The 25,139-nt window shown below is 38.8% G+C and overlaps 1 protein-coding gene across 4 annotated transcripts in view; it reads right to left on the bottom strand.

The window, feature by feature from the left end:
* The window catches only part of SAMSN1 (SAM domain, SH3 domain and nuclear localization signals 1), a 548,989-nt gene that overhangs the window by 158,468 nt on the left and 365,382 nt on the right, over positions 1-25,139 (bottom strand). For 3 of the 4 annotated variants that reach the window (XM_062206649.1, XM_062206654.1, XM_062206662.1), the window contains 3 exons: positions 21,249-21,289; positions 20,989-21,101; positions 12,923-13,054 (listed from right to left, as the gene is read on the bottom strand). In XM_062206649.1, coding sequence (XP_062062633.1) covers positions 12,923-13,054; positions 20,989-21,012 — 156 coding nt within the window. In that variant the 5' untranslated portion in view covers positions 21,013-21,101; positions 21,249-21,289. The remainder of the gene's footprint in view (positions 1-12,922; positions 13,055-20,988; positions 21,102-21,248; positions 21,290-25,139) is intronic. The other variant, XM_062206648.1, reaches the window with a different exon arrangement.

Raw genomic sequence — 25,139 nt, 5'->3', positions numbered from 1 at the left:
TACAGGTTAAGTATCTTTTTTCCAAAATGCTTAGAATCAAGTGCTTCTGATTTCAAAATTATTCACAGTTTGGTATATTTGCATAGAATTGGACAGTTGAGCTTACTTAATCCAAAATCTGAGATGCTCTAAAATATGAGATATTTTAGGTGTCATGTGGGTGCTCAAAAAGTTTCAGATTTCGGATTTTTGGCATTTTGGTTTAAGGATCCTTAGCCTGCATATATTCCTTAGTGAAGTGGACATCTGTCATTCATTGATCATATCGATGTGTAGAAGGAGGAGGAAGAGGGAAAGGGGAAGAAAGACAGGAAAGAAGGCAGGAAGGCAGGAGGCAAGGCAAGGAGGAAGGGAAGGAATACTTCTAACTTCCCTCACCAATAGAATAAAATACGTTGCTCAGGTCCCATCCATCGCATGACTAACTGATAAAACTAATTAACATGGAAAAGGTGTGGGCAGTCATTTTTTTTTTCCTTTATTTTTTATAGAAAGGTCTTCCTTCCGTTGGTTCATCCCCCAAATGGCCTCTATGGCCAGAGCTATGCCGATCCGAAGCCAAGAGCCAGGTGCTTCTTCCTGGCCTCCCATGCGGGTGCAGGGGCCCAACCACTGGGGCCATCCTCCACTGCCTTCTCGGGCCACAGCAGAGAGCTGGACTGGAAGAGGAGCCGCCGAGACTAGAACCCGGCACCCATATGGGATGCCGGAGCTGCAGGCAGAGGATTAACCAAGTGAGCCACAGCGCTGGTCCCGGGCAGCCATTTTTAACACCACAAAAATCAGCAGACAGGAGCCTGCTACCGTGGTGTGGTAGCTTCTCATTTGAACACTTGCTAATTGTGAAAGAAGCTGCAGCTCTCTTGGTTGGAGGGTTTCACAGTGTGTTTCATGGAATAACATCTGTAAGCTCAGAATAGCAGCAATTCCGGCTCTCTCTAACCTATATGTTCTTTTCTACTTCAATTAGCTAGCATGGGTTTGGTTATCTGCAAATAACTGATCAATTTTACATCATATTAATTTTAGTTACTGTACCAGTTACCTACTCCTGTACAACAAAATTACTCCAAAATTCAGTGTTTAATACGGACATTTATAATCTCACAATCTCTGTGGGTTAAGAATACAGACATGACTGAGAGGTCTTCTGTCTATTTCAAAATCTCTTGAGAGAGTTGCAATCAAGCTGTTGGCCCAGTGAACTGAGGTCTCATCTGAAGTTTCAGCTGGGGAAGAATCTTCGTCCAAGCCCACTTTGGGATTGTTGAAAGCTTTCTGTTTTTGAAGGCTGTTTACTAAACACCTCACTTCTTTGCTCTCAGCTCTTTATGGCATGAGCTCCTTCAACGGGGGAGCTTGTGTTATCATAGCATGCAAACAGGGAGGGCAAGAGAGACTCCACTTGTAAGTCTTTTGTCATCTAATCATGGATGTGACTTCCTGTCACCTTTGCCATATATTATTGTAATCAAGACACATGCCAACAGTGAGACTTCAGTAATAATATAAATATCAAAAGGTGGACATGATGGTTAATTTTATGTGTCAAAATTGTTAAACTGCAGCACCCAGATATTTGACAAAACTCTCATCTAGATGTCACTGTCCAGGTATTTTTAAGATGAATTTACCACTTACATCATTAGGTTTTGAATGAAGCAGATCACCCTTCACAGTTCTGTTGGCCCTCATGCAATTAGTTGCTAAGGGCTTAAAACAAAAAGAAGGTGCCAAAAAAAAAAAAGAAGAAGAAGAAGAAGAAGAAGAAAGAAGAAAGAAGCAGAAGGAGAAGGAGAAGGAGAAGGAGAAGGAGAAGGAGAAGGAGACGGAGACGGAGACGGAGACGGAGACGGAGAAGGAATTCTGTCTCCATTCTAAGGGAATTCTGTCTCCATACTACCATCAGCAAATGGTTTATGAATCCTTCCCTGGACCTCCAGCCTGTCCTACAAATTTTGGACATGCTATAACTCTCTTTTGGATTCTCTCTCTCTCTCTCTCCCTCCCACCCACCCTCCCTCCCTCCCTCTCTCTATGCAGAGAGATAAATATAGAGAGAAATAGAGATCGAGACATATAACCTATTCCTTTGTTTCTCCACACAACTTAGCATAATGAAGTTCACTGGAGTCCATTTTAGAATTCTGCCCTTGAAGTACCAAAAGGAAAATAATAGTGTTCAATGTTAGACAACCTTCCCCTTTCAAAAAAAAAAAAAACCTTTAAATACATTCATGGAACCATTTCACACCAGCAAGGGATGTTATTCTAACCTGAGATTTTACAGTTGTGGAAACTGAGCTGCAGATTCAGTGCCACGTAGGAACGAAGCCAGGGCAAGAACTCAGTTTTGTTTCCTAACACTCTTACTTTTGTCCAGCAAATCATCTTAAGTTCACATCTGAGAATTGCACTTGGTGGCTTTCAGACTGAAACTAGTGAAGGAAAATCTTCCTGGACAAATGAGGCATGTCAGTTCCTCCCTCATGTTGTTCTTCCTACAGTGGGTAATTGTTCTGTACTGATGCTCCTTGTACTCCAACCCAGACTCATTAATGACCAGTGGAGAGCAAATCCAAGTCGGCTGGCTGGGGTCCTGAATGCTGCCACTGGCCAAGGAGCAGAGCAAGACTAACTGGCCATAAGGGGATTAACCCTTGACTTTGGTCTCATTAGTACTGAGCTATAACCAACTCATACAAACACATTGTACTGCTTGTTCTGAAGACTATGCTTAATCTGCTATATTGCTCTCTCCTTAACATCTGGTAACTGCGAACAATTTAAATAAATTCTCTAGTGCTTTTTATTAGGGAATAATGTTGATGGGTATACAAAACATCAAACCTGTATTTTAAAAAATATTGAAGTTTAAAAAACTCTAAAACATAAAAGTAAGTGAACAAGCATTGTTATGATAGATTTTCTTGTTTACAGCTGTCTATACATTGTGGGAAATCTAAGGCTCAATGGTCAAACACTGCACTAAACCTAAGTGTTTGAGGCAATTTGTGGAGATTAAAATCTTAGGTTTCCTAATGCACATCAACAATAAATACTGTTGCTTCTTCTCGTCCATCCAGGTAAAAATCCATGCTTTTAGGTAAGAAGTGTTAATTGCAAATTTTTAGCTGTTATTTTTAGACGACACCCTAGCTCAAGTGAGAGTTTGACTTAAAGTTATTTAATCAAAGATGTTAAATCAAAAGATCACTCTGCTCATGGAAAGGTTTGCAGGGGAAAGGAACTGATCATTAACATGTACTGTATCAGGTTTTCAAAGTGTGTTATTACCTTTGTGTGCTATTTTATTTGGTCCCCACAACAAACCAAGAGACAGGCACTTTTATCCTTATTCTATTGCTCAGCAAACTTAGGGTTAGTGAAGTTCAATAACATTTCCAGGGACTCAAAGTTTTCAGCCTATGAATGTCACTGTCCATCTCAAGTTCTTTCGCTGTCTTTTAGGTATCAGATTCATTTAGCACATATATTATAAGGTTGAGTTCTTTCTCCTACCAATTTTCTTTCCTCCACATTTTGGCTGTCACAAAAACCTGTTCTCCCATTCACCTCTCACTTAATATCTCTTACTCTACTCTAAATGTACATGCACATCCCACACACCCTTGATTTTAGCAGAAAAACAAACAAACAAACAAAAAACCACAAGTCTTGTATTTGGGAAGCTGAACTCTAGCCTTGACCCTATTTCTTACTTAAGACATCTCACTTTCTTCACTGGTAAATATGCATGCCCTATAATCTTACCTCTTTATAAAAGTATATAATCAAATGTTTATTATCAAGTATTGTTAAACTTTAACCTATGCTCTTTCTTTTTTTTTTAACTTTTATTTAATGAACATAAATTTCCAATGTACAGCTTATGGATTACAATGGCTTCCCCCTCCCATAATTTCCCTCCCACCCAAAACCCTCCCCTCTCCTGCTCCCTCTCCCCTTCCATTCACATCAAGATTCATTTTCAATTCTCTTTATATACAGAAGATCAGTTTAGTATATATTAAGTAAAGATACTTGCTCCTCATGTGGGATCTCTGTCCTTAATGTGCTGTACATTGTGGTAGAGGTTATGATTACAAAGGAATGAGGCCCAAGTGCTCTAGACAGGGTCTAGAACAAAGGACAGAGTCATTATTAGAGGAGCTAAGAAAGGTGCTGTCTAAGCTACAATTAAGTTTTCTGATTGAGAGGCAAATAGAACCTGATAGAAGGGGCTTGATAATAATCTGTTGGGCTTTAGGCCTTGTAAGAGGCCCAGACCTATCTATCTCTTCACATGTGGTATATCCTAAGGGAGGTGTGAACCTCCTAGGGGAAGGCACTCTGTTGACTTTAATTACTTGGCTGGCCTGGGAGGAGAGCTGGCCTTTGCCTTTATCTTTTTTTTTTTTTTTTTAAGGGAAAGAGTTTATTGGGGAAAACCCAACAGACTGGAAGGAAAGGGCGAAGAAGGAAGAGAGAAAGAGAGAGAAAGTAACAGAGGTCAGGAGACAGAGAAAGAGACATGTGTTCAGGAGCAGGTACTTTTAAAACTTCGCAGGGAGGCGGGCAGGGAAGTAGGAGCAGCGAATCCCAAGAGGTGGGGGTGGGGCTGACACTGGTGGTTGGGCCATGTGGCCACCTGGCTTCCAGCAAGGGCAGAGGGGGCTAGAGCCTAGGATGATGTCAGGATGTAGATAAGATAAGATAGATAAGACTGCGCCATTTTACTAACATCCCCCCCTTTTGTTTTTTATAAAGCAGGAGTTGTATGGGATTACAGTAGTCCCAAAAGTCCAGGAGGGGTAGAGGGGTGAAGATCTGTCTTTAGAGCTATTTCCTGCTGCCATGGGGCAATGAGGTACTCTGCTGGCATGGGGCGATGTCTCAAGCCGCTATCTCCTGGGTGGGGAGCCGAGTATATCCCTGTAGCAGCATTTGGTTGACCGCCTGGTTGCTGGAGGCCTTCGTTCATGCAACTAAATTTCTACTCAGGTTAAGTGAATTTTAATTTAGAAACAGAAGTTGGGTAAAAAATACATAACTTTTGTTGTTTCCTGGGAACTGATTCCCCTTTTACAATAGAAATTTTAGCATCTACATTGAGATGTGTTGTTAAGTATAAAATTAACATCAGATTTGAAAGTCTCAGTTTAAAATGAAGCAAGAATATAAACTATTTCGTTAACTTTATATTAAATACCAATTTAAATAATAGTTTATATTTAGTTTAAATATATTAAAACCCATTTTACTGCTTCTCCTTTTCAGATTTTTATTGGGGCTACTAAAGTGTCTAAATTAAATATGTGGGTCATGTTGTTTCAGATTTCTAATGGACAGGGCTGCCATAGTTGCATTTTTGCAATGTAGTGTGTCCAGAGTGAGGGCTGAATATCTATTTGTGCCTTCAGATGACGCTAAAGTCCAGATGTTGTTGAAAACTGCCAAAAGTGATGCCAAGATTTTTGTGTAGCAATTCCATTGTGATATATTCTCTGCTTTGTGATTATGCAATGAGAATATTAAATAGTTTAAGGGGTCTTTTGTCATTTTTCTCCATCTTAACTGAAACAAATGGCAAGTCCTCATTTATTAACATTTTAAAATACCCCAAAATTGCAGGGGAGTTGTTATATCCAACCCACTTTATTTTTTTAATTAATTAATTTATTTATTTGCGAGGCAGAGACAGAAGACAGAGAGACTAGTGCAATCAGCTGCTTCACTTCTCAAATGTCCACAACGGCTGAGAAAGGAGCAAACAACATCCAGGAGCTAGGAACTCAAACCAGTGAGCAGCAGGAAGTGAGCTAGCTGAACCTTCACTGCCGCCTCCCAGGGCTTACATCAGCAGGAGCACACAAATATATGAAGTGGGAATCTTGAATGGTGTCCTAACCACTAGGTCTTATGCCCACAGCCAGTTCATTTTAAATATCAGCATAAAACTGTGAGCCTAGGGTAGGTATTTTGGCTTGAATCGGGGGAGAGACACTTTCAGAAAGATAGCATCCTCTGTGCCCACTGTGCAGTTCCAGTGGTGAGAGGACACTGGTTTTTATTGAGGAGGTGACAATTACAACAATTATAATAAAAAGGATTGTAAGGCACTGGAGCAGATGGTAGGAGACATACTAGACCCACACTGAACATCTCACTTCCCTTCTAGGATGTCATCTGTGCAAACTCTAGCAGCCTATAAACCACATCCCACAAGCTTCACCAGAGCCTAGAAAACGGGTATGATTTAATTTGGCAGAACACAGGTATTCACATAAAATTTGGAAGGGGGATTATGAAAGTGAAGCCATCCCTAGTAGTCACGTTAAATAAAAACTAAGAATGGGATGGGAGAGGGAGTGGGAGATGGGATGGTTGCGGGTGGGAGGGTAGTTATGGGGGAAAAAACCACTATAAATCAAAAGTTGTCCTTTGGAAATTTATATTTATTAAATAAAAGTTGAAAAAAATTATAAAAAAATAAAAATTAAGTGGAATTTTGTTTAACCTATTATGTCTCAAATATTACTATTTCAGTACATAAATAATCTGCAATTACTAATGACCTACTTGCTCTCCTTTTTCATATGAAGCCTTAAAAAATATGGCATCTAGGGGCCGGTGCCATGGCTCACTTGGTTAATCCTTCGCCTGCGGCGCCAGCATCCCATATGAGTGCCGAGTTCTAGTCCTGGCTGCCCCTCTTCCAGTCCAGCTCTCTGTTGTGGCCCGGGAAGGCAGTGGAGGATGGCCCAAGTGCTTGGGCCCCTGCCCCTGCATGGGAGACCGGGAGGAGGCACCAGGCTCCTGGCTTCAGATCAGTGCAGCGCCGGCCGTAGTGGCCATTTGGGGGGTGAACCAATGGAAGGAAGACCTTTCTCTCTGTCTCTCTCTCTCATTGTCTATAACTCTGTCAAATAAATAAAAAAAAAATATGGCATATATTTTGTCCTTATGGCCCATCTGCCTTTGGATTAGATGCTTTTCAAGTACCCAGTAGCCACCTGTGGCTGCATGGTGCAGCTCCAGTCTAGGGGTTAACAAACTTTTTCTGTGAAAAGCCAGATACTTTATATTGTAAACAAAATACAGTTTCTACTGCATTCTATTTTCCCTTGTTTTAGTTTTACAACAAACTTATTAAAACAGAAGAGCCATTCTTAGTTCATGGGCATTGCAGGCACAATACAGGCCGCCTTAAGCAGTACTTTTCTACTGTCGTTGCTAGAGCATGACATATCTGGCCTTCTGGTGGTTCCTTCATTTTTTAATCCTTCCTGCTTCCATGAGCAAGAGCAAGCTTCGTTCTCCACAATGAAACTTGGCAAATTCATGCAAAGGCGGACTCTTCTCATTCAATAGCAAAATGAAATGGAGTTTGAGAGACTTCAGCAACAGTCCAAGGCCCTGAAGCTTGGCAGTAGAACCAGAATGAGAACTCAGAGCTGCTCAACTCCAAAGCTCATGCTTTTTGATCCCGCGTCATTGCTTCTCCATTATTATTAAGACTTTGTAATGAACCTTCACGAATCCATTCATTTAGCTTACAAATATTTATTGAATGACCACTATGTGCAAGATCTAAATAGGAACACTGCCATCACCCCACATTTAAGCTCCTTTTTGAAAAGGCTCATCTCTCTTATCAATTTAATTTATGAGACACAAAATGAAGTGGAAAATTGACAATTATTTGCTTACTTCAATCAATATAGATAGTAAGCCAGATGATTCAGGCTTGATCCAGTTAACCCCAAATTGGCAGAGTTACAAATATTTTATGTCCTCACTCTTTCTCATTTAATATATTTTATTAGCTTCAGACTTAATAAAGAGATAGTAAAATAGGTATAGACTCAAGTAGGTATGTTCTACATTTAAACTGATAACAAACTAGTCAGTCTTTAGTAGTCTAGTATGTCATTTTATTTGCTTTCAGCACATTTATTTAATTGCATGATTATTTACTCCATAGGACCTTTTGCTCTCTATTTTTGACAGTAAAGCCTCCAAAAATCCATGAGTTCACTAATCTACTGCAAGTGGGTCATGTATTATTCCTCTTTTAAAGTGTAATGAAGTTTTATATTTTGCATGGCTTCCTCTCTGGGCCAGCTCTACAAAGCAAACCCCTCCTAGAACTGCAATTAAAATGCAAGGTACGGCTCACTAGGCTAATCCTCCGCCTGCGGTGCCGGCACCCCGGGTTCTAGTCCCAGTTGGGGTGCCGGTTCTGTCCCAGTTGCTCCTCTTCCAGTCCAGCTCTCTGCTGTGGCCCAGGAAGGTAGTGGAGGATGGCCCAAGTGCTTGGGCCCTGCACCCACATGGGAGACCGGGAGGAGGCACTTGGCTCCTGGCTTTGGATTGGCGCAGTGCACCGGCCATAGCAGCCATTTTGGGGGGTGAACCAACGGAAGGAAGACCTTTCTCTCTCTAACTCTGCCTGTTAAAAAAATAAAAATAAAAATAAAAATAAATAAATGCAAGGTGGATATTTGCTGTTTCTTGTTTAAAACCCAAGGTAAACTCATTTCCCCTCAATACCACCACTACCTTGATTTGTATGGATCATCCCCTTTGATATGCTAGATAATTTTATGTGAACCTATGGAATGCTTTGCCATGCTTTGAACAGTGTTTTCTGAGAAATAAAATTCTTAATAAATATATCTAAATAAAATATCTCATAAAGAAAATTGTAAAGCCAAATATTTTTCTCTCCTTTTTTTCTTTTCATTCATGTGACAAATGAGAATATTTTAAGCATGAGCTATAATTTTGATGGTGGCAATTAGATGCACTATCAGGTTCATTCTAAATATTTTGGGAGAAGATCTCTTCTCTGGGAAGATCACAGATGCACTTGGATTTGACCAGGGAGAGCTCAAGGCATAACTCCATTTATTGTTAGAGGTGCTTTCATTATTTCTAGATAAGTAGTTCAAACAGAATAAGTTTCTCAGATAATATCAAGACAGATCCAAAGCATCTTTTTCTTAAATTAGGGAAGGGGAAAGGAAGACTAAATACTAAATGGGAAAAAAATCTATTCTTCAGAAATTAGAGGATGTCAGAAAAGCTCTAAATCACAAGAAACTAAGATGACTAACAACATTGGAGGGTGAACCAACGGCAAAAAGAAGACCTTCCTCTCTGTCTCTCTCTCTCACTATCCACTCTGCCTGTCAAAAAAAATTCAAATTGTTATTGTTTTTGTACTGACTTATCCAAGCTATTATATGTCTTATGCTGGCGCCAGGGTTGTGGTGCAGCAGGTTAAGCTACCACATGTTATGCCAGCATCCCATTTCAGATTGCTGGTTCAAGTCCTGGTGGCTCAGCTTCCATTCCAACTCCCTGCTACTGCATCTGGGAAAGCACCAGAAGATGGCTCAAATTCTTGAGCTCCTGTTACCAAGGGAGAGACCAGGATGGAGTTCCAGGTTTTGGGATTTAGTCTGGACCAGCCCAGGCTGTTGCAGTCATTTGGGAGTAAACCAGTGGATGGGAAGTTTCTTTCTGTCTCGGTCTCTGTCTCTCTGTCTCTGTCACTCTGCCTTTCAAATAAATAAATATAAGAATAAATAAGAAGACATACATCCACTAGGAATATAATAAATATCAATAATAATTTGATAGGATTGGTTTAATGAAACAAATGCTAGAATCAACAGTTGATTCAGTATGTATATATACTTGCCACATGTTTATATAGGCATATACTTTTTTTTTAAGTTTTACTTGTTTATTTGAAAGGCAGAGTTACAGAGAGGAAGAGGCAAAGGCAAAGAGGGGTCTTCTATCCTCTGGTTCATTCCCCAAATGGCCACAATGCCCAGAGCTGGGACTATTGAAAGCCAGGAGCCTGGCGCTTCTTGCAGGTCTCCCACATTTGTACAGAGGCCCAAGGACTTTGGCTATCCTCTACTGCTTTCAAAGGTCATAGCAGGGAGCTGGATCAAAGTGGAGCAGCCGGTACATTACTGGGTGCCCATATGGGATTCCAGAACTGTAGGCGGCAGCTTTATCCACTAAGCCACAGTGCCAGCCCAGCATATACTTTTAATTAAATAGTGAGACATTATACACACATATTTATAGGGAGAGCAGCAGCAATTATATCAAATTTTTATTATTCTCATCTAGTCTTGTAAGATAAGCGATGTTTGAAAAAATTCTAGTTGACTGATGGCCATGAACTTGTTTACTGTTAATGCATACTTAGTAAACTAACACATTTAAGTACGTATCTTCAAGATCTTCAGCCAATTCAATTTTGATTTTCTATTATAGGGTAAAATGCCTACAAACACTTTGCAATGTCAATTGGCAGCCTCCTTGCGAATGGCATCTTTCTCTCTCACATTAATGTGCAAAGTATTTCATTGCCTCCTCTTCTGTGTATCTTGGTCAACTTCAATGTTTAAGGATATTGAAAAGGCTCAGAGAACTGAGGGACAAGTTTCTGTTGCTTTTATATATGTTTGTATTGTTTTGACCTTAGTGAGACTTAATACTGAACTTCACCTTCTAGGAAACAAACCTGCTATAAGCTATGTAAAGAATTTTTAATCAATCAAAAGGCAAAATAGGTAGATGTGAGCCATGCATAAAACTCCAACATGCTTTGTTGTAAGCCTTTCTCTAAAGTAAAAAGATTGGAAATTGAATTCTGGCTTATCCTCTTTTTAACTGGGAAACTTATTTAACCTTTCTTAACATTTATAAACCTCTCAGAAGTTGTTATGAAAATAAACATGAATGATTTCATATGCACATATCACCTAATGCAGAACCTTACAAAAGGAGGCTCTGAATAAATGATAGTTTGGAAAAGTGTAGTTAGAAGGTGTGAAGGGGCACCAAAGTCTTCAAGTATAGGAATATTCTTTTTTGTAGCAAATATCTGCTGCTTTGTATTATCTTATACCACAATTGATCAGAATAATTTTATTAGTATGGGAACAATTTAAGTATAGCACAATTACCTAAGGACAGCTACTACTGTTAAATAGCTACCATATCAGTGTTCCAACACATAGAGAACTGTCTTTAGTAATTTTAAAGATAATTCAGCAAAATGATTTTTACTTATATTCTTTTAAATTTTTTTAAAGTGAATGAATTTCATGTATTTCGTACATACAGATTTAGGAGCATAGTGAAACTGTCCACCCTATCCTCCCTCCTGCCCATGCTCTTCCCACCACCAACACCTCCTTCTTAACTTTTTTATTCTTTCTTTCAACAATCTAAGTACAGTTTTTTGCAACACTCTAAGTCCAGTTTATTTTATGGTCATAAGATTAACCCAAAACTAAGTAAAGAACTCAACAAATAGTAAGAAGAAAAAAAAAAAAAAAAAAAAAAAACAGGGGCCAAGGCTGTGACATAGTAAGTTAAGCCTCTACCTGCAGTGCCAGCATCCCCTATGGGCACTGTTTTGTGTCCCAGCTGCTCCTCTTTTGACCCATCTCTCTGCCACAGCCTGGGAAAGCAGTAGAAAATGGTCCAAGTGCAGTCTCATGGGAGACCCAAGAGAAGCTCTTAGCTCCTGGCTTCAGATAGGCCCAGCTCTGGCAGTTTTGGCCATTTGGGAAATGAACCAGTGGATGAAAGAACCTTTTCTCTGCCTTTCCCTCTCTCTGTCTGTAATTCTACTTCTCAAATAAAAAAATCTTTAAAAAAATAAAAAATAAAAAAAAACACTGTTCCTCAATAGTAGAGACAAGGACTATAAATAGTCATGAATCAAAACTGTCAATTTTGCTCATAAACAGTATACTCTATTAGTTACCACAGCTCAGGGAAAACATACACTATTTGTCTTTTTGGGGTTGGCTTATTTCACTAAGTATAATGGTTGTTTACTTATAGTCTGATAACATTTTGTAAGGTGATAGTACACGTTCATAACATTAGGACAACATTTAAAAAGTGATTGGAGAATAGCTTTGAAAGCAGTCAAGTGGATCTGGAGCTGGACTTGAGATAATTGATGGGTAAACATTCAAATGTTGCACACTTGTGGTTAACCATTGGTAGCCTGATATAGGCCATGGTGAGAATATTTACACCAAGGAAATCGACAAATGCTACAAATCCAGATCTTCCGACTTCAGGCATCCAGTCATGCCTTTCCAGAAACTACTGAGATGGAAACATATCTGCTTAAATGCCAGTTCTAACATTAATGGATTAAAAAGATTTGTTCATTTATTCTAAAGGCAGTTACTGAGAGAGGGGGACAGAGAGACAGAGAGACAGAGGAAAGAGAGATTTCATTGGCTCATTAATGACCAAAATGGACACAATAGGCAGGCAGGGGCCAGACTGAAGCTAAAAGCCAAGAACTCCACCCAATTCTCCCAAGTAAGTGGTAGGTGTCCAAGTACTTAGGGCAAGATCCACTACCATCTCAGGTACATTAGAATTAAGCTGGGTTGAAAACAGATCAGCTGGGATTTGAACTGACACTGCAATATCTGAATACCAGTAACGTGAGTGGTGACTTAACCCACTGCAAAAAAACATAAATCTAGAGGGTACAGCCTTTAAGAAATGACCTTGCTTTTCTCTCTTGAGATTTCTTCATCTAAGAAATTGAATAATTACTTCTATAACCAATGTTTCTGTATCTTAGATTGCTTTATACTTTAGGTTGCTTTGAGGACTCAGTTAACTTACATAATCATTCAATATATATTCAATAAATGGTAATCCATATTAATAAGCCAACATTATGAAGTAGACAATGATTAAGAGAAAAGCAGGAACTAGAAAGAAATTAAGAACCATATAATAGCAGTGAAATTTTGCTGTATTGACCTGTATTGACAACTATCATAAATGAAGTATTTAAATACATAATATGGAAGATCCATTCAGCACAAGGGTTGGCTTCACCTACCATGAAGAGATTATTGTGTGCTTGTCCACTGTCTCCACAGGATGAGATAGGAGAATCAGGTCTACCAAAGGTGCTTTCTTGATTAGCCCGTTGCTCTGGGATGGGCTCATATAAGCTATCCATAGACCCCTCCTGTAATAAAGATATTTGTAAGTCAAAGAATAAGAGAATAATATGTCAAAGAATAAGAGAATAATAATTTTCCTTGAGAAGCTACCTAAATTATCTATATACCTTTATATACTACAACATTTGAAATCCTAGACAGAGAGATTAAAAGTTTAGGGTAACAATGAGCAAGACAGTACATAAAGGCCTTCTCATCGCTTACATAGAGTCAAGAATTCAAAGGGGGAGGTATATAGAAAATGAAGCAATTCCTCTAGAGGCATAAGGAAGACATTAAATTCAAAGCACAAAATTAGGCCCATTTAAGATGCCAATAAACCATGCTGGGCATAGGTTTTAGTCACATGTATATCTACCATGTTCTTGTATAAGAAACACAATCTGCTGTACTTACGCACTCTCTCATTCTCTCACTCTCGCTCTCACTCTCTCTCTGGCTCTGGCTCTTGCTGTTTTAGTTTATTAATTTATTTGAAGGCAGAGAGACAGAGATATTCCATCTGCTAAAATCACTCCCCAAATGCCTGCAGCAGCCAAGGCTGGGCTGAGCTGAAACCAAGAGCCTGGGATTCAATCCAGGGCTACACGTGGGTGACAGTGACCCAAACACTGTAGCTATCACCTGCTGTTTCATTCTTGCATATTAGCAAAAAGCTGGAATCAGAAGCTTTCTCCAAGGTAAAACAGTAGTTTTATTCACCTTACAGAAGAACCCAAAGGATGCAATGAACACACTGCATTGTAGGAAATAGCAGAAGTACTTCATTTCCAAGGACAGTCAAGGCATTAATAGTAATTTTAGATATTAGTGAAATAATATTTTTGGTTTTTTTCTTTTTTAAAAATATTTATTAATTTATTTGAAAGGCACAGTTACTGAGAGAAAGAGGCAGAGAAAGGAAGAGAGATCTTCCATCCACTGGTTCACTCCCCAGATGGCCACAACACCAGGAGCTTCTTCCAGGTCTCCCATATGGGAGCAGGGGCCAAGGACCTAGGCCATCTTCTACTGTCTTCCCAGGCCATAGCAGAGAGCTGGAGTGGAAGTGGAGCAGCCGGACTGGAACTGGTGCCCATATGGGATGTCAGCACTGCAGGTAGTTGCTTTACCTGCTATGCCACGTGTCAGCCCCTTGTTTTTATGCTTCTATGGAAGAATGAATTCTAAAATGCATGAATGTGGATTTCAAACCATTGCAAACTATATTATAATTCTTCTTTGTATTTGTGAAGCAAAGGTATTAAATAAATTGACTTTCTTTTTAGAAATTGGTTTAATTATGATGTCATCTGCAGTAGTCTAAAAAGAAAGAGATACTTTATATATTGCAAATTTCTAGCTATTTTTACTTATAATGCTGATAATGACATTGTCAACATAAAGATCTTCTGGATTATGAAAAAGGCTTCTTGTACAATTTTTAAAACTTAGCACTTGGGTGAGCATTTGGCCTAGCAGTTAAGACATGTAACACATTAGAGTACTTGGGTTCAAGTCCTGGCTCTGATTCTCAATTCCAGATCCTGCTAATGTAGAACCTAGCAGGGAGCAGTGATGGTTTAAGTAACTGGGCCACTGAACCCATGTGGGGGACCTGGACTGAGTTCCAAGCTATTGGGTTTAGCCTAACCTAATCCCCATCATTGTGGGTATTTGAGAAGTGAAGCAGACAATGGGAGTTCTGTGTTTGTGTGTGTGTGTCTATGCCTCTCAAATAATATAACAATAATACTTTTTAAATGCAGTACTGATTTTGAATATGTTCTCATCCTAAAATATGTATTTTATGAACATATAAGGAAAAATTGAATACATCATCTGTGTTGAGAACTTTCAGCCAATATGCTTTGCAGTTTACTATCTTAAGTACCCTCTGTTCTAAGCACATGGCAAATTATTGGGAAAGCTATAAAGAGTTTAAGACATGGGTGTTGTAAAATACATAACATATATGGAAACCCAGACCCTAACAGAAACACCAAGTAGTGAGTAGGGCTAAAACTTTGAGCCTGCCAATCCCCCATCCTAAAACAAGCAGCATTAACTAAGTCTTAAGTCATACTGGGAAGCACAGAAGAGAAGCCCTCCAGGTAAGGCACACTTCACGCTGACATCTGGGGGCTGCAGCGGCCACACAGCAAAGGAAGCTGAAAAATCTGCTGCCAACATTTGCTGAAGCTCTTACTGATAAGAAGCTGAGAACCAGAAAACCAACTTCAACAACACAGCCAGCAGGGGTTCTGTGTTTGCATCAATAATACATCCAGGGGCCAGAGCTGTGGCGCAGCGGGTTAAAGCCCCGGCCTGAAGTGATGGCATACCATGTGGCTGCTCCACTTTCGATCCAGCTCTCTGCTATGGCCTGGGAAAGCAGTAGAAGATGGCCCAAGCCCTTGATCCCTTGCACCTGCATGGGACACTCGGAAGAAGTTCCTGGCTCCTGGCTTCAGATCGGCACAGCTCCGGCTGTTGCAGCCATCTGGGGAGTGCACCAGCGGATGGAAGACCTCTGTCTCTGTCTCTACCTCTCTCTGTAACTCTGTCTTTCTAATAAATAAAATAAAATAAATCTTAAAAAAATGCATCCATACATCCCTCTGAGTGAGGTCTCTGGATCTAAACTGGGGTCTCAGAAAGACCTGAAATTTATGTCTCAAAAGTCAATGGAGAAAGGCGGAGAAGCCAAGAAGAGGGAGAGAGATGAGGTAGAGAGAGAGGGATCACTCAAAAGTAGCCAAAACACACAAAGAAATTAAATTGTGAGAATGAAGGAAAACTGAATTGACAATCTGAAAATAAGACCAAATCATTCCAGATGAAATTAAAGCCATAAAATCAATGGAAAAATAATTAAAGAAAGAAAATTTATGATCTATACAGAGCTAAATGAAAAAGTGACATCCAGTTAAAAATGCATTATGATGTAACCAAAACAGAGAGGAATGAACAGGAACCATGCAACGGGCACAAAAGTAAACAATTTAATTCTTAAAAATGAATAATATAATAATGGGAATTTATATTAAAACTTGGGATGCACTCCGGACTTCCCAGTGGAGGATTAGATCATGTGGAAGAGCTCACCCAGGGTGCAGCGTAGAAGGATAAGCAGAAAGCACGCGAAACACACTGGTAAACTAGAGCAGGCAGATTAGGAGACAGCCACATAGGACTAATAACAATCCTAGATAGATAAAATGATGGGATTTTCTTGTTGATATTTGAAAACAAAAGATTAATTTTACTTACTAGCATAATTCCAAAAATCCTAAATTCAAGATTAACAAAATTAAAAGTAATAGTGTATAAATAAATACATCATTTCCAATCCATGTTTTGTTTTGTTTTGACAGGCAGAGTGGACAGTGAGAGAGAGAGAGACAGAGAGAAAGGTCTTCCTTTGCCATTGGTTCACCCTCCAATGGCCGCCACGGCCAGCACTGCAGCCGGCACATTGCACTGATCCGAAGCCAGGAGCCAGGTGCTTCTCCTGGTCTCCCAGGCGGGTGCAGGGCTCAAGGACTTGGGCCATCCTCCACTGCCTTCCCGGGCCATAGCAGAGAGCTGGCCTGGAAGAGGGGCAACCGGGATAGAATCTGGTGCCCCAACCGGGGCTAGAACCTGGTGTGCTGGCGCCACAGGCGGAGGATTAGCCTAGTGAGCCAAGGCGCTGGCCCCCAATCCATGTTTAACATGGGGATATAAGATTTTTTTAAAGATATATTTATTTATTTGAGTGGAAGAGTTTATAGAGAGAGAAAGAGACACAGAGAAAGAGATTTTCCACCCACAGGTTCACTCCCAACAATTCCGTCATGGCTGAAGTTGGGCCTGTCCAAAGCCAGCAGTCAGGGGCTTCTTCTGGATCTACCACATGGGTGCAGGGGCTTAAGGACTTGGGCCATCTTCCACTGCTTTCCCAGGCCATAGCAGTGAGCTGAACTGGAAATGGGGCAACCGTACTTGAAGTGGCATACTTATAGGATGCAGCGTTGCAGGCAGCGGCTTTACCCGAGCTATTCCACGATGCCAGGCATGATAACATATATAAGATATTCAAAGGAAAGTACACCTCAAGAAATATTCTAAGGTATTTGAGAAATTTACCATTTACCCATGACAGAACCTTAGCAAACTGCAAGCAGTGAGGCGTTACTTAACCTCATTAGGGTTATCTGTTAAAATCTTCAGGATTCACAAATGTTAGGAATGAGACTAGAATGCCAGCCATCATAGCATTCTTATTTGTTAGTGTCATAAAGACAGAGAGAAGTTGAGACTAGCAAAACTGCTGAAAAAAAGAGGAAATGTATATATTATTTGCATAGAAAATCACAGACCTCCAGAACTTTTTAAAGTCAGCAGAATTCGTTATTTGCAATAATTATAATTATCTAAAATCAATACTCTATCTACAAGTGAGCAAAAACAAACTAGGAAAACAATTTGTGTATGGCAGCCAAAATTCTTAGATACCCTAGCAGTTGAATTTGACAAATTTTGTGTGAGAATGTTTATGGAGTCAATTATTATTAAAGGCCATGAAATAATTGCATAAATGATGAGGCCTATGCTGTGGCTCAGCAGTTAAGCCTCTGCCTGTGAAGCAGGTGTCCATATAGGCACCAGTTAGAGTCTCATCTGTTCCACTTCCCATCCAACTCCCTGCTAATGTTCCTGGAAAAGCAGAAGAGGATGGCCCAAGTGCTTAGGCTCCTGCCACCCATGTCAGAGACCTGGATAAAGCTCCAGGCTCCCAACTTTGGCCTGGCTGAGTCCTGGCCATTGTGATCATTTAGGGAGTAAACCAGCAGATAGAAAGTATCTCTCTCTCTCTTTCCTCTTTCTCTGTAACTCTGCCTTTTTTTAAAAAAAATATTTTATTTATTTGAAAGACAGAGTTAGAGAGAGAGGTAGAGACAGAGACAGAGGTCTTTCATCCACTGGTTCACTTCCCCTATGGCTGCAACGGCTAGAGCTGCGCCAGTCCGAAGCCAGGAGCCAGGAGCTTCTTCCTGGTGTCCCATGCAGGTGCAAGGGATCAAGGGCTTGGGCCATCTTCTACTGCTTTCCCAGGCCATAGCAGAGAGTTGGCTCAGAAGAGGAGCAGTGGGGATTAGAACTGGCACCCATAAGGGATGCTGTTGCTTCAGGGCAGGGCGTTAACCCACTATACCACAGCACCAACACTGTAACTCTGCCTTTAAAATAAATGAATAAGTCTTTTAAAAAATAATTGAATAAATGAAAAACCACATATGTTTGTGGCCAATAGAGTTCAATACCATAATGAAATCAATTTCCCTAAAATTATATAAAATTCAAATCTATTTTAATCAAAATGCCACCAAAGATTTTCATATACTTTGACAATGTTTCTACATTTATGTAAAAGAACAAGAACATTAAAACCAAATTTTGAAGAGAATTCTTTGAATAAAATATCTATTTGGCATTACAATTATCTTCATAGATATTTTAAACAGAAATATGGATAAACCAATGAAATATAATAGATAATCCAAATAGAGAGGAAAGCATTTCAAGTCACTGAAGAAATGGTGCAGGGATAATTGATTTGTAACCTCAGGGGTCACAAAGTCATGTTCAACTCAATAACTATGTGATGAGCTCAACAGGAAAATCACCTTGCTTCAAATGAGCAAGCTTTCTAAAAGCTTCCTCACTAGGTAAAACTCTCAGAAAGATTATGGAGTCAGAGTGGCGTATATAAAAGGGGGGTCCCTGCCTTTTCTAAAGGTAGAACCTCATTGCAAGTTTATAGATCCAAAATAATAGCAATCACCTTTAATGGATTATTTATAGTCTCCTTAATTCAGAGTAGGAAATTCATTAAGTTTCTGCCTTTATACTTCTCTTAAAAATCCCATTTACCCAAAGATTTACAATTCCCCCCTATACTTAAATAAGAGGATGTTTAACTCTTTCATTCTTTACTCAGTGGTAATCTTTATGTGTTATTTAATGTTTAAATCACTGCTCCTCAGAGATTTAAAGGTCTATCTAACCTATCTATCTGTGTGTGTGTGTGCGCGCGTGTAGTTTTAAATTCTGTAATTTTTTTTTTCCTCTAAATCAGTGGTTTTTATTGTCTTTTCTTAAAATCAGCACCCATATGCTCACATTTCTACAGGCACAGATAAAATATGTTTTGTATTATGCATAAATTCTTGGTGAAAGCTGTACCATCACCTCTTTTTCACAGTTCATAACAGCACAGTAGGGTGTCACAACATCCTGGACGAGAACCCATGCGCTAAATGATTTTACTTATTGATGCCAAAAGAAGGAAGAAAAATAACTGAAATGGTTTTGATTTTTTTTTCTTAAGTACATTGTGTGCATATTCTTACTAAAGCAATTAATTTTAATGATACACAAATTTTGGAATCCTGGAACAAAATATTCCCAATGTTCAAAATGGTTTAGTCTAATCAAATATGTTATGGAGCAAATGATTTCTTAAGAACAACTTTAAGAGATAGGAAAGAGCCACAGTTTCATTGATCCATGATCCAGCACTTTGAAGCCAGCTTTTTAAAGTATGTGCTCCCTTTCCCATATTACAGAGAAAGATAATCATGCCCATTAAATGGTTATATGTCTTTAGCAGCAGGATTACAAACGTATGCCATGCTATGCTATGCTATGCTGAACCATGTTGTTATAAAACATTAGCATACTGATTATACTACCATCCAAAGTGATTTCAGAACACAATTGTCCTTTGTTACACTGCCTATTTCCATGGGAAGTATATTCATATAAACCACACTCATATAAACCATATAGGCCTTTTAGAATAACTAGAAAAGAATGCACAATAACACTTAAATCACCTGAAATGGAATTTCTCCAGTCAGATTGATATGGCACAAAGCAAAGTTGAGGCCTGGAAGTTATTTTGTAAATTGGACTATATAAAACAACTCAAACTCGATGATTCAGCCTCCCACAACTCACAATGGCGTTTTATCTTTCAAGATGCTCTAAGATTAAATCCCCTATCTGGGCTTAAAATGCCTCCTGTTTAGGTATTGCAACGCATGTCAGTACCATCCCTAGCACTTATGGTAATCTTATTTGCAATTTGGAAAGAAAACAAACATCAAAAGTAGAGCATTTTATTTTCCCAGATGAGAGGGATCTCCCATCAACAGCTTGAAAACCCAGTGAATAGACATGATGTCCTGCTGTAAGCAGAGATAGAAATGAATAAAATTATTTTAAAAATCCATTTTAAGCATTGGCAGATGCGCACAATTGCAGGTTAGAATTATAAACTATATCCAGATCTATGAGTACCTGATAACTCTCCCTGATCTACTTCAGGCTAAAGGGAAAAAACAAATAATTTTTAGAAAAGAATCTGGGAGGTGCATATATCCTTGAGTGAGCACATCTTCAGGACTGGATAAATCTATTGTACCCTTATATGTACAGTGCTGTGTAACTCAGAAAACTGCCTCCATGGAAGTTGAACCAAGCCAACAGGGAAAGGAATTCATTACTCAAACAATAAAGAAAAAAAATTTGATTTCTGGAATGTCTAAAAGCAAAGCAAGTAACTCAAATGCAGCATATTTGGCATACTTTTTCTCATAGTCATAACAAATAGAAGATAGCTCCTCAGAAACCAACATTCACAGAAGATCATGCTTGAAAATTAGGCATCAGAAAAGTTAAATAGCCAGTAATTATTGTACATGATTGAATTTAAAAAAAATTCCTTGTGTCTCAATAAATTTGGGTCAATGCTTTAAAGTAAGTGTCCTTTCTATTCTTCCATGTGAACTGTCTTATGAGATGCTAAATATGTTAATGTTATCGTACTGGACGTTTAAGATATTCATTTCTTTAATTGACACAATAAAATAAAATTGAAAACATAAACGGCGCGTGTAAAGGAACTTACCAGTGAGAAGCAGAAAAGATTCATTTTGGTCAGCTTCAGTCACTTGCCGCTGTGCCTCACTTTGATTGCCACTGGGAGCTCTCTCGCTTGCCTTCACAGCTGTTTGGACAGTACTCATGGGAGATTATTACAAAGTTAAATCCCGGACATAATCCGGGGGATTCAGAGACCATTACCAAATGGCATAGGTCTTTATTGAACAAATAATTTCCTAAATTAATAAAGAACCTTGACTAATAAAATGAAAGAATTAGACTTACCATGGTCTGTGTAAACAGTCTTAAAGGTGACAGTGACACTCCTAAAATAAGGAGGAAAACTGTAGTGAAAACTATAGGCTGACTTAATTAGAAATGTGAAGCAAACCAATATAAAATTATCAACGTCCTTTTAAAAGTAGTAGATGAAGGTTCTACCTCATGCTCCTTTCTAACTTCCATCTTCTCATCTCCTACAACAATGCAAAAAATATTTGATCCCTTACCTGAAAAGGTAATTAGGGCACCTGTCTGGTGACAAAATATACATATTAGAAAAATTACTGTTTTCACTATTTTGAGTGTACATTGTTGTGATATTAAGTTTATTCATATAACAGTATGCAAATATCACGCAATCCGTCTCTAGAACTTTTCAACCTTTCTTAACTGAAAATTCTGTCTCCTCCTTAAAGACCATCTCTCCATTCTCCCCTTCTTCTTCCACCTAGAAACTACCATTTTACTTTGTGTTTCTAAAAATTTGATGACTCTAGGTATCTCACAAAACTGAAATCATGAACTATTTGTCCTTTTGTAATTGGCATATTTCATTTAACAAAATATCTTTAAGGTTCATCTAAGTTGTAGCATGTGTTAGAATTTCCTCCTTTGTAAAGACTGAATTATGTTCCATTTATGTATACACCATATTTTGTTTGTTCATTCATTGACTGGTAAACACTTGGGTTCCTTCTATCTTTTAGTGATTAGAAATAATGATCCTGGCCGATGCCGTGGCTTAACAGGCTAATCCTCCGCCTTGCGGCGCCAGCACACCAGGTTCTAGTGCCGGTTGGGGTGCCGGATTCTATCCCGGTTGCCCCTCTTCCAGGCCAGCTCTCTGCTATGGCCCGGGAAGGCAGTGGAGGATGGCCCAAGTCCTTGGGCCCTGCACCTGCATGGGAGACCAGGAGAAGCACCTGGCTCCTGGCTTCGGATCAGCGAGATGCGCCGGCCACAGCGGCCATTGGAGGGTGAACCAATGACAAAAAGGAAGACCTTTCTCTCTGTCTCTCTCTCTCACTATCCACTCTGCCTGTCAAAAAAAAAAAAAAAAAAAGAAAGAAAGAAAGAAAGAAAAAAAGAAATAATGATCCTAGGCCAGCACCGTGGCTCAATTGGCTAATCCTCCGCCTTGCGGCGCCAGCACTCTAGGTTCTAGTCCCAGTCGGGGTGCCGGATTCTGTCCCGGTTACCCCTCTTCCAGGCCAGCTCTCTGCTGTGGCCCGGGAGTGCAGTGGAGGATGTCCAAGTGCTTGGGCCCTGCACCCTGCACCCGCATGGGAGACCAGAAGCACCTGGCTCCTGGCTTCGGATCAGCGCGGTGTGCCAGCTGCAGCGCTGGCCGTGGCAGCCATTGGAGGGTGAACCAATGGCAAAGGAAGACCTTTCTCTCTCTCTCTCACTGTCCACCCTGCCTGTCAAAAAAATAAATAAAAATAAATAAGTAAATAAATAAATAAATATAAATAAAAAAAAGAAATAATGATCCTATGAATATGAGTAAAAATATCTGAACAGGCCTTGCTTTCAATTCTTTCGGGTGCATCACCAGGAATGGAATTATTTCATATGGTAATTCTATGTTAATAAGTAACCACCAAAATGTTTTTTACAGTGACTGCACCACTTAACTTTCCCACCAACACAGTATACAAGTTCTAATTTCTCCAATCCCTCACTAACAATTGCTATTCTCTGGGTTGTTTGTATTATTTTGTTTTTTGATACTAGCTATCCACATAAGAACTCAGTTCTTATGATTTTTATTTGTATTGGCTTAATGATTAGTGATGTATTTATTGGTCATTTTTATAACTTCTATGGATAAATGTTTATGCATGCCATTTTTCATTTTATCAAATTATATGCTATTTTGTAGATTTGTTGGTTTTTAAATATATCTTGTTATTCAATCTCTTGTCAGATACATAATTTGTAAATGTGTTCTATTATTGAGTTCCCTTTTCATTCTTTTGATACACAGAAGTTTTTAATTTTGAAGAAGTCTAATGTATCCAGTTTTATTTTTGTTGCCTATACTTTTGATATCATATCCAAGAAGTCAGCGCCAAATTCACTGTCATGGAGATTTCCCATGTTTTCTTCTAAGGCTTTCATAGTCTTGGATCTTACTCTCAGTTACTATTTTGAGTTAATTTTTGTACATGGTGGAAAGTAAGAGTTTAACTTCATTGTGCAGCTCCAATTTTTCCAATATCATTTGTTAAAAAGACCATCCTTTATCCATTGAATGGTCTTGACACCCTTGTTGAAAATCATTATCTAAAAGGGTTTCTCTCTAGGCCTTCAGAACTATTCCATTGATCCATATATCTGTCTTTATTCTAGAATCATACTATTTTGATTACTGTAGCTTTATAGTAAGCTGTGAAATTAAGCTCTCTTTATGCTCTTATTCCATCTTCACACAAATAACTCAAAAAGTGTTATTCCTATTTTAAGGATGAAAAAAAATGGGCCTCAGGAAAAAAAGCAACTTTTCCAAGTCAAAAATTAAAAAAAAAAGGTAGATTCTGAAATCTAGCCCAGGAATCTCTCGCTCCAGATTTCGTTCTTTTCTTGTGCTCTATATTATTCTGTGTAAACTTGAGGATGCTAGTTAGCTTCTGACCTTCCAGTAAACTCATCTGTGAAATGGCCTCGGTAAATCTCGCTATCTAAAAGTAGAAGCTGGTAATCAATAATTCCTTGATATCCACTTAGTCCTTTAGTTTTAGATATGGTGGAGATATAATTATTTTTTAGAATATTCATTTTTTTGAAAAGCAAAGTGAGAGAGAATAGAAGGAGAGAGAAACAGAAAGAGAGAGAGGAAGAGAGATCTATCTTTCTTCTGCTGGTTCACTCCTTAAATATCAGCAATTGCTGGAACTGGGCCAGGCCAAAGCTAGGAGCCAAGGTCTCCTCATGGGTAACAGCGTTCCAAGTACATGAGCCATTACTTGATGTTTCTTAAGGTGTGCTGGATTAGGGACTGGATGCAGAGATGGGACTTGTTCCCAGGCACTATGATAGGGGATGCCTGTGTCCCAAGTGCCAGATTAACCATAATGACCACTCTAGTTATTTTAAAAATGCACTAATATTTCTAAAAATAAAATTCATTGCTTAAAATGTATTTTAATTTTTCTTATTAATTTTTATTGAAAAATTATTATATATATTTCTGGAATACAGCATAATATTTTGAGACATGTGTGTGGAATAATTATATCAAAATACTGAACATATACATTAACTCACTTGTCATTTTCTATGGGAAGAACACTTCACCTTTACTCTCTCAGCAATTTCAATTATCTAATACATGGTTGCTAACTATAGTCACTGTACTGTGTGAAAGATTTACTGAATTTTCTAACTAATGAAATTATGTATCCTTGACCAGGGTATCTCCTCCTCTTAGTTCCTGATAACCACCATTCTACACTGTTTCTATGAATTCAACTCCCTTACATTTTACATGTAAGTGAGACGATGTAGTATTTGTCAATATCTGACTTATTTCACTAAACATAATATCCTCTGGGTTCATCAGTACTGTTATGAATGGCAGAATTTTCTTCTTTAAGGCTAAACAGTAATTCATTCAGTACATGTCACATTTTCCAGCAGTCTCACTGTTGTGCACACACACACATACACACATATATATTCAAAGGAAACTAAATCAGTATGTCAAAGAGATATTTGTTATATTTATTGCAATATTATTCAAGATAGGCATGATACAGAATTAACTAAGTTTCAATCAACATATGCATGGATAATGAATGTTAAAGTTAGATCTTGCGAAGTTTCCTTAGCTAGTTCTGGACTGATTTTTTTCTTAAGTAACATTTACTTTTCTCCCATGTGGAAAGAAGG

This window comes from Lepus europaeus, chromosome 2, assembly GCF_033115175.1.
Source record: "Lepus europaeus isolate LE1 chromosome 2, mLepTim1.pri, whole genome shotgun sequence".
Classification (NCBI taxonomy): Eukaryota; Metazoa; Chordata; class Mammalia; order Lagomorpha; family Leporidae; genus Lepus; species Lepus europaeus.
The sequence above is the reverse complement of the archived record's forward strand: the minus strand, read 5'-3'. Positions and strand labels throughout refer to the sequence as shown.